Here is a 13,193-nt window from a genome sequence, read left to right on the forward strand (position 1 = left end):
GGAAGTTCTGATTACTAGGCAATGCATTATTTGCACAAGGACCAAAGAGATCCCTGCTGTGAATGAAAGAGTAAGGTCCTGACTTGGATTCCTGCATCTCCCTTACCAATTTCAGTAAATACGCCCATTTCCACAAGATGCCCTCATTCCTAGACATCGGGCGATGCTCATGACAGACAGGTATATTTTCAACAATTTCATTCGCAAGTTAAATCTCATAAAGCAGCTTCCATGCGGTAATAAGGTACTAGATACTCGAATCATCTAAACACACACGAACTCTTTAATTCACATTAACTCTAACAGAGCAACCCTTCAACAGCCAAGATGTTTAAGGTGTTCCCAAACTGCTTGTGGGGTTACCTTCTGCACCAACTTACTTGTACGTAGGAATGTTCCACAGCCCTTGCCATTTGTATGTCTTCAAAGAGAGCCAAGACAGAGTCTTCATTCCACAGTAAATTCCTAATCCATTACACAGGATCACGTCCATTATCCACTGAAAGGAGAAAACCACAGTGACGCTGGAGAGGAAGCACCAAAGGCTGCAAGAGGGAACTATTACAGGTACAGGCACACGGACACACTCTGTCACCAGGACTGCACATCCCCACAGAAGGGGGGTGCAAGAACTCCCAGGAGAAGGAATCTTGGCGGCCCAAGCCCACTCAGATAAAGCAGGAGCGTCCAACAGACCATGGCTGTAGTGTCTCTTTCGCTGTATTCACTCTGCCACGCAACAGCCCTCTTCCCACCCGCTATCAGCTCAACTCCACGCTGTTATGCGAGAACTTCAGAAACACACCCCAAAAATTCTGAACCTGTTCCTATGGGCTGGATTTTACTGTGCCCCGTCACTTGACATACTCCCGAAGCTTCAGGCTGCCTCCCGCAGAAAGGACTTGTCTCCAGGCCCGAGATGTGAAATCAAAGAGGTGATTTCTCCCCATGCTCTGCCTTACTGCCAAGCGTTAATTCTGGAGATGCAGCTCCTGGCTGCCCTCCACGTTCAAAGGAGCCGGGCACAGAGTTAACTTCATAAGAAGTTTTTTTGAAGTCAAAATAGCTTTGCTTGATGTCTTTATACATAATGCATTTACTTTTATAAATACAACCATGTAGCAAATCATTACAAGCTTGGGAAAGAGCTTGTACTGTAAGAATAAAATAAGCCAAAATAACCAAAGAACCACAGCTGTGTGCCCTGAATGTAGGTAATTTTGATCGCTCTGGTAACCAATTTACGTTTCATAGGAAAATTAAAAAAAAAAAAAAGAAGAAAGAAAAAAAGAAAAAAGAGTGCCATTTTAAGCTATAGATCTTGTTTTTTCCACAGAGAAACTAGATCACCGTGGTCCCTCTGGCTTGAAAAAATACTGACAAGCAGCCCGTTCGGACAAGAACGGTTACAGACTATCACCTGCAGAGACCATACAGCTGTTCAGTAAGGCCAAACTTGCAGCTTTTAAAAGCTTTTTATAAACCACACCAGAAATTCTCACCACAGCAATATTTACTGTTTTCAGAAAACAGCGAAGATAGGTTTGCACAGAAGGAAGAGCTGGACGCAAATTGCACTGAGCCTGGTTTGTTTTGTTTCGTTTTTTAACAGGCCAGAAAAATCATCATCTGAAACGTTACACACAAAGTTTTTAACTTTTCTCTGAATTTCAGATTGTACGGTTTGTACCATCACCAAATATTTGAAAGTGATCAGGTAAAGCTTCAGATACTTCCTCTAGTATGAAATGAGCCAAAACAAATATTTACCCAGTTTGAAAACCCACAAAATTATGACAAACCTATTACAAACTCAAGAGGAAGAAGCACCGCTGCTCCTGAGCCGCAGCAGTTACACACACCCCCCCGTGGCCACACGCACACGGCATCAGTTAGTTCTCACCACCTCCTGCCCCCTCCCTTCAAAATACAACCTCCCATTGCGACAGATACAGCACGAGCAGAGCGGTACATACGTGATCCCACCAACATTCACTGAAGTTCGGAAGCTGGTGCTCCAGGCTGTACTCCAGGAACTCAAACATTACACTGATGATCATACACATCCACCAGTCTCGAATCATCAAAGTCTATGCAAAGGGAGAAAAAAAGTCTTTCCAATATCCACAGCAGTTGCACAACAGACTAAAAACCATTACAAAAATGAATGCTCGCACACCAAACTGAGCAGAACCAGACACCACCTACGTAATGCCCCTTAGAAATCTAAATAAAGGAGAACTCCATAAATACACTGCTCAGGTTTACAGCTTTGCAACAGTGTATGGAAAAATTATTCCCTTTTTTTTTTTTTAATTTCAAAACTCATCACTTAAGGGATGAGAGATTATGCCTTACGGACTCTGAACACAGAGGACACACACGGTGTGCTTTGTGCACCAGTTATTTCTGCAGTGGAGTATCTTGTCTCCAGTGTCCATAAAAGGATGAGGAAACTCATGACAACCTTATTTTTCTCCTGTGATATTCCAGTAAAGCCAAATGCTCACGGGTCTCTAAATCTATCAAGCATGCCGCACAACAGACAAGACAGACACTGAAGAGTCCAGATGACGCCACTAACGCCATCACGTGGGAGAACAACGGCAGGGAGCTGGGATTCAGAAGGAAGGCAGTCAGGTAAAGGAACGGCATTCCTGGGTGCTCCACCACCACAGGTGGCATCGTTCTAACACTGCTCAAAAAAGGCTTTTCACAGCCTGCTTAATGTGAACTTTTCCCAAGTCGCCTGCACTAAATCTCAGCCCTGGCTGTGCGGGGGCACCCGCGTCTACTTTACACCAGCCAGCAGCTTGTCGGGAGAGCGATGGAGAGCCGTATCTTCTCCCCCAGGCAGCAGAGGAGTCGGCTGAGCCACCGTCCTGGAACGCAGGCATCGGCTCAGCCTACTGTCCAAACAAGGGAAGAGATTTGCAGTAACACTTTATTTCCTATCTGTAAGTGGGTAAGAGCCTGTACACCTGATCCGGTGCCTAGACAGAAGGTGGCAACCCCAAATGTGCTCGTACCGATTCCGGAAAAGTAAACGCAGCTTGGCCTTGACTGCCTCAACCAGAAGATGGAAAAATATCAGACATGCGTTATCACACCTTAGTCTGGCAACACGTGATCTACAGGACCCCAAGGCAAGCGGGGAGGCCCACAACAGTTTCTGATGACCGAGGCACATTTGTTTTCAATACTGCCATTCTGAGCAATATTGAGTATCTGAGATACAGCTGAAGAGTCTGTTACTCAAACCAGACCGCAAAAATAACAATCAACACCAAACCCAAACGGGAAAACCCCAAACACATGCTCATCTCTGTCTATGAGGACAACACATTTGACTTCCAGCTTTTTATAGAAAAATATGTTAAGTGACAAATAAGAAATACAGCAGCCGGTTTCCTTCAGGCTGAGCGGCAGAGGAACAAACGCCCCGTGGCGTGTGCGGGGCTCCAAAGCAGCGTGCAGGCTGACGGATGGGCCGGCATCTCGGCAGAAACAGCCTCTAATAAACAGGAGGCTTCTTCCAGACCAAGCCAGGGAATAGCTGGATTGAGCGAACCGGCATATTGATTTCCATCCCATTCTAGTTCCTCAGGAACGCGGTACTACTCCCCTTAGGTCTTGGTACCAGGCTCTCACTATTTAGGCATTTTGTCCTCAGTATGACATTACTTGTAAAAATAAATACAGAATGTAACTGAAATGCTATTTTGATATCTAAGTATCTAATGCAAGTCTCTTAGGTGAGCAAGATCCAAGTTTCTCCAAATTTAATTCTGTTTGCTAACAGAGCAAGCCACAGACAAGTTGATCCGAAGTCAAAGTCTCCCTGTGCCTACCATACTCATCTTTTGGTTACAGGGAAAAGACACAGAGGACGATAACACACTGATAGGAATACAGCCGCACTTTTGAAAAGGAAAACCGAAACAACAGCTATAGCTTATTTTTAAAACGGCCTGAGCTTTTTTGGTTTATTATATATATGGTGGTCTTGCAGGTAAAAAAATAAAAACAAACAAGGTCTGCAGGGCAAAATAAAGTTAGCTAGTGAGTTTGCTCAGGTTTAAAAAAAGCTAATATTTAAACCAAAATAATCAGCAAAACACACGCTGAATGTGTTCTGCCAGAGACAAGCACAACTGGAATTCCTTCCACAGCGGGTTGATGTTGACTAAAGAGTAACAGGAATTAAACCACCACCCATTTAATGATTTAAAGTCCTGATTTGGATGCCACTGGGAAAAGCCTGCCGTGGGACAGCACTAGTGTATCCTCACGCACCTATGCTTGGGCGGCAGCACGCTTTCACTGCCTTCTTTCAACGCTGTCTTCCCCATGCTCTGCATTAAAGTTCATTCAAGTATTTATCTTGCGACAGGAGTAAAGGTTTTTCCTTTCATTGATCTGACCTGAGAATGAATGATGGTGGAGGAGGGAGCTTGCCAGTGTAGTGTTACTTTGGAGAGAAATGAGGTGACCTGACATGGTCAGGAGAAAAAAAAAAAAAATAGAAAAAAGAAAAGAGCTTTTCATGTCTTACAAACAGTTGGTCTAGTTGTCTAGTTCACAGATGACTGCCTAATATAATTGATCACGAAGACTGGCACCACTGACACAGAAGCAGTCAAGCTTTAAAAGCAGAACAGCACTGTAACAGAAACGTAACAGAAGACCCATTCTTACTTTCAGGTACCAGCCAAAAAAGTGAGCAGGAACAAATCCATCCAGTTTGTCCTATAAAGCAAGAAGAGAGTGTAGGTCACTTTGCACTACAAACAATAACCCATTAAGGCGTACTTTTTTTAAAAGAAAACTGCAGCAATAAACTTCAGTAGTTTCCCACATAAATACTAGATGCATCTTATAAGTGTATCTTCAAAGCGCAGTCACAATTTTAAGGGGCAGAAACTGGAATTCGGATGATATTGATAAAGCAGAGACCACCTTCTGAACACTAAATGTCACGTTCCTTGCCTTCTGAGGGGACAGAAGCAGAACAGGTTCAAGCCAGAGCAAGAGCATGCATTTCTTCATCAGCCCCCCAGGTTGTATCTAGCAGGGCTTCCTAAGTCTCACCAGTCCTGCCCCCACAACCCCCGGCAGAGAGCCTTCCCTCCTCCCGGGTTTGGGGCTGAATGAGGAAAGGCAGCTGCAACGGCTCCCAGTTATTCCGGTTCCTGATGCACCGAAGGCTCACGTGACAGACCCAAGGCATGCAGCGCCCCTCGCTACCCAAGCGCCAACAGCTCCAGCCAGCCAGGGAGCCGTAAATAACCAGAACTCCTTTGCCCTTGAATCCCAAGTCTTCTGTTTGCCAATGAGGAACAGTAACCTGACCATTTCTGGTATTCAGAAAAGCACAACTTATGGCTTGCTCGGCAACATGCAACTTTTGAACTTTGTGCCTCAAGGTGACTGCAAGTAGAAGCCTCTTCAGGCACACAAATAAACCCAAACTCCTAGTGGAAAAGGTATACATCAATAATCTGAGAAACAAGGATTGTTAAACAGTTTACTCTCTCTCCTGGGCAACGTAATCAGGCACAACGAGACACATCTCCCTCTGATCGACAGGAAAGGTCAAGAGAAGAGAAAGAAGAAAGCTAAAGAGTCAGTCGTGACCTGTTCTCCCATTCAACACTCAGAAAGACTCACGACTGTGCTTTGGAGAGTTCAATTAAGCAACCTTTCACCAAAGAAAACAGTCATACTCATTAGCAAGTAACTTTATTTGTTCCTTACCCAGATGTTGTGAAATGGATCCGTTTCATTGCCAGGATCATAAATAAGGCAGTTGCCACCGTAGTCTCTTTCCGGCAAAGGAACACCTAGATGTGGGTCGATGTACTTCATGAACTGCCTGCCGTCCTGCACAGTCTGCAAAAGAACACAAAACACGTCTCCCTCTTCACAAGTATGTAATGCACAGGAAAGTACAAAGATAACTAAGATCAACATTGTATCCTCAAATGGGTGGTTTTTAAACGTGTGTTGCAGAACAACTCTTGAAATAATATCCAGACCCCGGAGCATCACACAGCATATATACATGACCTTCCAGGCCTCTAATGCTAAATATTAAGGAAAAAAATGACTACAGCATGAACTTAAGATTTCTTAAAGATGAAAAGTCAGAGCTCTTTAGCTCTGCCTCCTCAGCCGCCCCTCGATGCCCCCTCCCTCCCAGGAGCTCAGCACCCCAGCGGGCTCACGGTCCTTCCCCCAGCCCTTCCCCTCCCTCCCCTGGCATGGCCAGGGCAAAGCCAGAGCAGGCGGGGGCTCAGGAAAGGCTCATTTAACTCTGCATCTCCCGTCTCAATGGCCTTCAGGTCTCCTAGAATGGGAAAGAGCCGGCAGCACTGGAACCAGCAGCTCGAAGGAAATACGGCATGTGCAGACACCGGCGGACCGAGCCCACGGACGACATGCCCCGGATCAGTCGTGCCCCCGGGCTCAGCTCGCTTCAGCCACACAAATCAGGAACTGCCCTGCACTTCATGGCAGGGAAAACCGAGTGCAGCTCAGGGAATAAACCGTCACTTCAACTAAGGTCCCGCTAGCAGCACGGGTTATAAACTTGAAGCAAACAGCAAGGAAGAAATGATCAAAGTATTAGTTACAAACAGCGAGCAAAACCTGAACTAATTGACTGGTAACTCACGCACGCATTTGCTGAGGAAGCACTTCCCAATGACGTTGCTCACTGTTGTGGGCAGTGTTTCACACCAGAAGCAACGTAAGGTCTATGACAGACGGGCAGACAGTAAAAGCAGGGCAAGGGCGAAATTCGTTAGTCGCAATAACAATAAAATTATAGAATAAAACTACTAAAGTCACATTAACTGTAAGACAAGTTTCAGCTACAAGCGAGCTTGTATTTGCTTTTAAGTAAGCTTAGTCCCCTACAGACTCAGCATAATTTTATCCTCATTTAAACCTGTGCAGAGTAACAAAGTATTTTTAGTAAAGAGCTGAGCAACAGCTAGTGAGTGTCCTTAACAGCGAACCAGCTGGTAACGTAACACACCGCCAGAGGAAGCAAAGCATTTCATACAATCATAGGATCTTCACAGTTGGAAAGGACCTTTGAAATCATCGAGTCCAACCATAGACCCACACACACAAAAAAAACCCCCAAAAAACCAAGACCACCCCAACAACCTACAATCTCTGCCACTAGAGCATGCCCTGGAGTGCCACATCGAGACGTTCCTTAAACACCTCTAGGGATGGTGACTCAACCCCCTCCCTGGGCAGGCTGTCCCAGGGCCTGACCACTCTTGCAGTAAAGTATTTCTTCCTAATATCTAACCTAAACCTCCCCTGCCGCAGCTTCAGCCCATTTCCAGGCTTTCCTATCAGAGCTCAGAACTCCAACAGCACTATCAAATACAAACGAACCGCATTATTCAGCCTGACTGCAGCCAGTCAGGAGCATCGTTTACAAGGACGCCTGGAAGAAAAAACAGGGTGACCTGAAACAGGAAGAATATAAGAATAAACGGCAAGTGAGTAAGTACTCCTCAGCGGTGAGGAGCACAACAAACAAGGCAGGACAGAGCTGTTCACGCCTGTGAAGGGGTCAGAACTCCGCTCCCTCCCAGCGGGACAGGCGGCCTGAAAGAAACCCTCCTGAGACACCAGGGCCCTGCGTAAGGGTTCACACGGAACCCCCAAGTGATGTCCATGGCACAAACTCACATTGCTGCTTACTGGCCTGCTGCAGACACGCTCCAGCTGCCCCCCAAAACAAACCAGGGAAAGAAAAAAAAGGAAAAAAAAAAAAGCCCAGTTTTGTGTTCTTAAGAGAGCTTGGCACCAAGTTTTGGGAAGGCTCCAGGAAAGCCAAGCAGAACAAGAACTGCTGGAGCCAAAGGAAATCTTTGATTAGCTGGAAAGGGTTCGATCAATATTAAAAACTTGTTTGCAAAGCAAATGCCCTACTCCAACAGAAGAGAGATGACAGATCCCAACACCTCAATTCCAGCCCCACTTCTTCCAGCTCACCTGGTCTCTAGAAGCAAAGCATTTTTTTAAAACATGCTCCTCGTCCTTCTCTCATCTAAAATGATTTTTTTCAAGCATCCTGACAAGTATGTGGTGGTACTTCCACAACGCTTTTAAACTGCGGAGCGCCAAGCACTACTAAGATGTCAGCACGAAGGATGGATCTGAACGTGAGCAACGGGGGACTGACTGGAATCTAAACGTGAGAGGCAGCCAGCCGTCTGACCCAAGAGGAGAGCTGCCCCTCACGGCTCCGTAACTCCACGTTTGCTTGTGCTTTCAAACCATGCTGTTGCCTGAGGAGATGACACCAATAATTGGATTGCACAATGGAGCAAAAGCGAGTCTCTGGCAAAATCTTGAGCTCTTTCCCGGCACTCAGACGGGATTTGCAGTGGTGCAGGTACATACAGGAACACAACGGCTTCGTTAACAGCGTCAGCCTTACTGCTCTTGCTACCTCAAGATGTTTTACCTCAACTGCTGCATTTCCGAGAAGTTACAGAATTGCAAGAGCCAGGGAAAAATTCTCAGTGTACTGAAGACAAGAATATGGTAAAAAATAACGTGCTTTATTTGGAAGTACCAATAGCACGTTCTTCTAGAACAAACAGCACCCTCACTTTGCTGCCACTACAGAGTTGTGTATGAAGTTTTGGTTTACTGCAAAAAAAAAGTTCAAAGCACCTATCATTCCAGGTAAAAAGTATTTCAGAAGACGAAAGAAGATGAATTCACCCCACAATCTGTAGAATCTAAGAAACTAACGGCTGGAACGCAACTTCAGCAAGGCACACCAAGCCCAGCAGAGCAGAGACTAAACACAAGAAGCACCAACTCCTGATGGGTTGATCTCAAGAAGAACTCTGACTTCTTATCAGCTCATTTAAGAACACTTCGCTGCGGTATCTAACCTTGGCTGAGATGAACCAGAAGTTAGACAACAAGGTGAAATATTTTTTTATAATATCATAATTTTTCCTCAACCTAGAAGTCTCGTTAAATAGCACAATGATTTGATTTCACAGAAACGAAGTGCATCTCCTGTAGTCAGTGCAAAACCTAAAGAACACCACAAAGGACTATTAAACTGGCGTTTAGTAACTAGAGGTCTCAGTTACTTACCTGAAAGAGTATGAAGATGAGGAAGAGCTCATACACAACGCTGACACACAGCCAAAATCTCCAGTAAGCTACAGAAAGAAACAAAACGGGATGTTAGGAAGCTTTCAAGCAGAACAGCAGTCAACTGTTTGTTTACTGTAATATAAGCAAACACTTCAAGAAGAGACGCTCCCACCAAGAAACGATAAAGCCCAGCATTCGGGTAAAGTGCTCACCACGCTTCCCAAAGCGCCCGGCCAGAGAGGCTCCTCAGCTGCCAGCCTGGCCACTATGGACATTCCCAGCATTGCTCAGGTGATGACCCACGTCTGTGAGAACAGACCAGGATCCATCACAACGCTTCAACCCAATGAACTAAATATTTAAGAGTGAGAAGGAAAGGTACGTGCCACTCGCAATACTTTCCAGGAGTCCTTGGAAGAGGACTATATCCTTCCTGAACTAGTCCAATTTCTTTCTTCACCACCTCACATAAGCCAACCTGTCCAATTTTGGTTTTCCCATCCCTATCCCCGCTAATGCGCTTTGCAGCTGCTGCCTGTGAACTGCTAGAACCGGCACGACTGAGACTGGCAGGAGGAACCGCTGCCTTTCCTTCTGCAAGCCCACCTTTTTCCCTGAAGGCAAGGTTCTTTCCTCAAGGGGCAGAAAGCATTTCAAAATACCAAATACATTTTCACTTTTACTAGGAATTAAATTAAAAAAAAAAAAAAAAGAAGAGTACCAGAGGTCTAGCAGGTGCTACCTGCAAGACCTATGAGATATCTGAACTCTTCATAACAAGAGAAACACCACACAAAGCTCGCCTGCTTCAGAGTCTGCAGTCATTATTCACCTTCCCAAGAGGTGTGATTACAGCTCTTCCCACACTGAAGTAACACCCGACTCCAAAAGGCACACAAATTACAGTACTTGTCCGCTTCCAGCTCCATCCTCCTCACCTCAGTTCTCCTGAAGGACTCAGTCCCCAGGGAGTGGGCTCTCTGACTGCCCTGGGTACAAGCTTTGTGGTCCACGGGCCGCATTCATGCCCCGAACTCAGCCTAATCCAGCCAGAGGGGCCTTCTGAAGCGATTCCTGGGCTCCGAAATCTCACCCGGCGACTCTGTTAACTCCCGAACGGGAGGAAGGAGGTTAATGCAGAGCCAGGCCGTGCACAGACTCCAGTATTTTTTCCTAACCACATCCAAAAATTTACACAAGGTAATTCAGCAAAAGTTGACTCAGTCCAAGGGGACATTTAAATCTCTCGGTAACGCCACATACTAATCACTCTGGAATGGTTTTAATAGACTTTCCTTCAGGTGCTTCCTGTTTACACGTATAAACCAGCGCTCTCCCTCCATGGCTATGTCTAGGTGACAGAATTGGACTGGGACAAAGAGGAGCCAACAGAGTTGTTCCGAAGGTCGAGCGGAGGCAGCAGCCGTTCCACCTGCACGGACATCGTTTGCATCAAGTGAAAAAACCAAGAACCACCTTCAGGCCTGATTTGGGCATTTATCTCTATTAAGTCCAAGGCAACTTTGATATGTTAATGCTTAAAAGCAGGATCGTGACATAAATAATGCAAGAACTAAGCATAAACTCCAGGCTTGCTAACAGACTTGTTTTATCAGCTCAGAAGCTGCAATCAGCTAGCCATGGTGTGGCAGAGCTTCAGAGAGGCTCGTCTGCCCCCGAAACAAAAATAAATGCCGTCTTTATCCAATTCAGTAGGGGGGGGGAATTTATGCATTTTTAAAAGAAGTCTCTAACAGCCTGTTTCTGACACCATCATTAAAATAGACTGAAATGTGAGAAGGTGTGGCCTTTTTTCAGCAAAACTGCTAAATTAATTTCATCAAAACAGCCTACTTTACACTTCCAGGGGAAAAAAAAAAAAAAAGGAAAAATAAAACAGGCAGGTGTGGCCTGGAGAACAGGAAGCTCTGTAACACCTTTCACTGGAAATTTGGAACTTTTAAGATTTTTACTTAAAGTCTACAAACATAATTGTCATTTCTTAATTATGCAATACGAAGAAGTGTCGTCTTAGGGGTCAGTCATTAAAAAAAACATTATGAGGTGGTTTTGCCCCTCGGTCTCCTCGAGGGAAGGAGAAGCAGAGTTCAGCCTACCTTCTCCCGGTCGAGGCAACAGCCAGTGCCCCTTGTGCAGCTTCCTTACACAAAAGCTGTAGAAACCAGGACTTGAGACTTCTGTCCTTCCTTCCCATTTGATTAACTTTCAAATCCACTGGCCCATTTCTCTTGGCAGGGCTGACCGAGAGTGCGTGCACACCCTCTTTTCTTCCTAGAATGCAGCTTAGGAAAACCAAACAAGCCAAAAAAAAAACCCTCCAGTGGCCAAAGGGTCACCTGGAAGAGAGGAACCTCTGCCCAGGCTAGTTCTGAAGCTGATGTACAGACAGTTCAGAGTGCAGAACAACCTAAATCCTTAGCTGAGCTTCTATTCTCCTATATACACAGGGCTCTGGCAGCAGATGATCTGCAGCTGCTGAACACACTCAGCAATACTTCATAATAAAAAAAGATCTGGTTGTAATTTACTGTGCTTTCTCCCCGGCTGACATAAGTGCCCAAGAGGTTTTGAAGCCTACTTTACATCTGAACACGTACACCAGAAACAAGATGTTTTCAAAGCTGTACAAACATCGTGTTCTCTCTCTTCCTGGACTGCCCTCAGCTTTAGCTATAAAGTTATTTTTGGCATGCCTAATATTTGTTTTCCTTAAATGCACTTGTCACCGTGAACCTCCCTCAAATTAGGACTATCTTCCTGATTAAGTAGGCTTCACCTAATCATTACATACCTGATAGTTTAGTAATTACTATGCTCAAACACTGAAGCACTGCCGTTGCGGAGAGGCTGGAGAACACAAGACCAACACTTCACAAGAGCGCGCTGCCTGGCTGAGCACACAACCACCACTTACCCCAGCCATCAACAGCGGCTTGAGTCTGACCTATGCCACCCGAAAGGCTAAACGAGTAAGAAACAAAATTCGAAGGAAAGAAAAAACTTACACTGAGGGGGGAGACTAAAAGCAAAACTTATTGCTTTAGCAAAATTCGTTTGCTTTAGCAAAACCAATGGTGAGTTGGCATAGGTGAGCTGTGTATAAATAAATCAGGTGGATAAACACTGACCAAGAAGAGCTATTTAAACAGAACGACAACATTAGGCACAAAGAACAGACGAAAAAACAAAGCATCTCCGAGCTGGCCATAAATAGGTAGACACAAACTGAATAATAGGGCTCCAAGTATCACCGGACAGAAGCTGGGCAGGAAACCTGGCTACTGCTAAGGTACAGCTTGAAGAGTTCGTGTGACAGCTCGACGGTGGCTGTTGTGACCGTAGTGCCCTGGCTGACCCAGGGCTTCCTTCAGCCCTATAAATGGAAGCAGTGCACAGCGGCGGCCGGTGCTGTCAGTTCCTTTGAGATGAGGTCTTTCTCCAGGAACAGCATGGCGAAGCTAAGGTCAGAGACTCGGCTGCCTCGTCTGAACTCCCCGGTGCACCCTCTGTAACTGGAGAGCTGACACGGAATCTCACCGGGTTGCAGTGCCACGTCCTCTGCTGCCACAGGAGCCTTCCCGCGGGAGAGGCGCGGAGAAGGACTGCCATTCTCCTTTGAACAGGCACCCAGATGTCCTGCTGCGACTCTGCACGTGTCCGCTGTGCTACCAAACCCCTCTAGCCCCTGAAAACCTCTCTTCAGAGGATCAAACCATCACACAAGCTAGAGGAAAGGTGAAGTTAATACAAAAGATGACATGAATACATTCAGTGTTCGAAGTGACTGCATACATGGGAGCTTCTTCAATCACCCTGTTCACAGACATGGATTTGAATCATGGATTTGATTCTGCTGAGGGATGCTCAAGCCACAGTCTCTACACTAGAAGTTGGCTCCATCTACACTAGCAGTTGGCTGCGGAGGTCTCTGACCTTTGGACTTTCCCCAACCAATTTGTACCACTTTGTTCTAGGGAAGAAAAACAACTTCCCCGCCAGACAAAGCCACTGGATGTTCTAAA

At 45.7% G+C, this 13,193-nt stretch overlaps 1 protein-coding gene across 2 annotated transcripts in view; it reads right to left on the reverse strand.

Moving 5' to 3' along the window:
* PTDSS2 (phosphatidylserine synthase 2) overlaps window positions 1–13,193 on the reverse strand; it is a 41,866-nt gene that overhangs the window by 11,369 nt on the left and 17,304 nt on the right. For both annotated transcript variants that reach the window (XM_074586674.1, XM_074586675.1), the window contains exons 4-8: window positions 9,148–9,215; window positions 5,758–5,892; window positions 4,699–4,749; window positions 1,977–2,090; window positions 381–499 (exon numbers count right to left, since the gene is read on the reverse strand). In XM_074586674.1, the coding sequence (XP_074442775.1) occupies window positions 381–499; window positions 1,977–2,090; window positions 4,699–4,749; window positions 5,758–5,892; window positions 9,148–9,215 (487 nt within the window). The remainder of the gene's footprint in view (window positions 1–380; window positions 500–1,976; window positions 2,091–4,698; window positions 4,750–5,757; window positions 5,893–9,147; window positions 9,216–13,193) is intronic.

Source organism: Larus michahellis, chromosome 4, assembly GCF_964199755.1.
Source record: "Larus michahellis chromosome 4, bLarMic1.1, whole genome shotgun sequence".
Classification (NCBI taxonomy): domain Eukaryota; kingdom Metazoa; phylum Chordata; class Aves; order Charadriiformes; family Laridae; genus Larus; species Larus michahellis.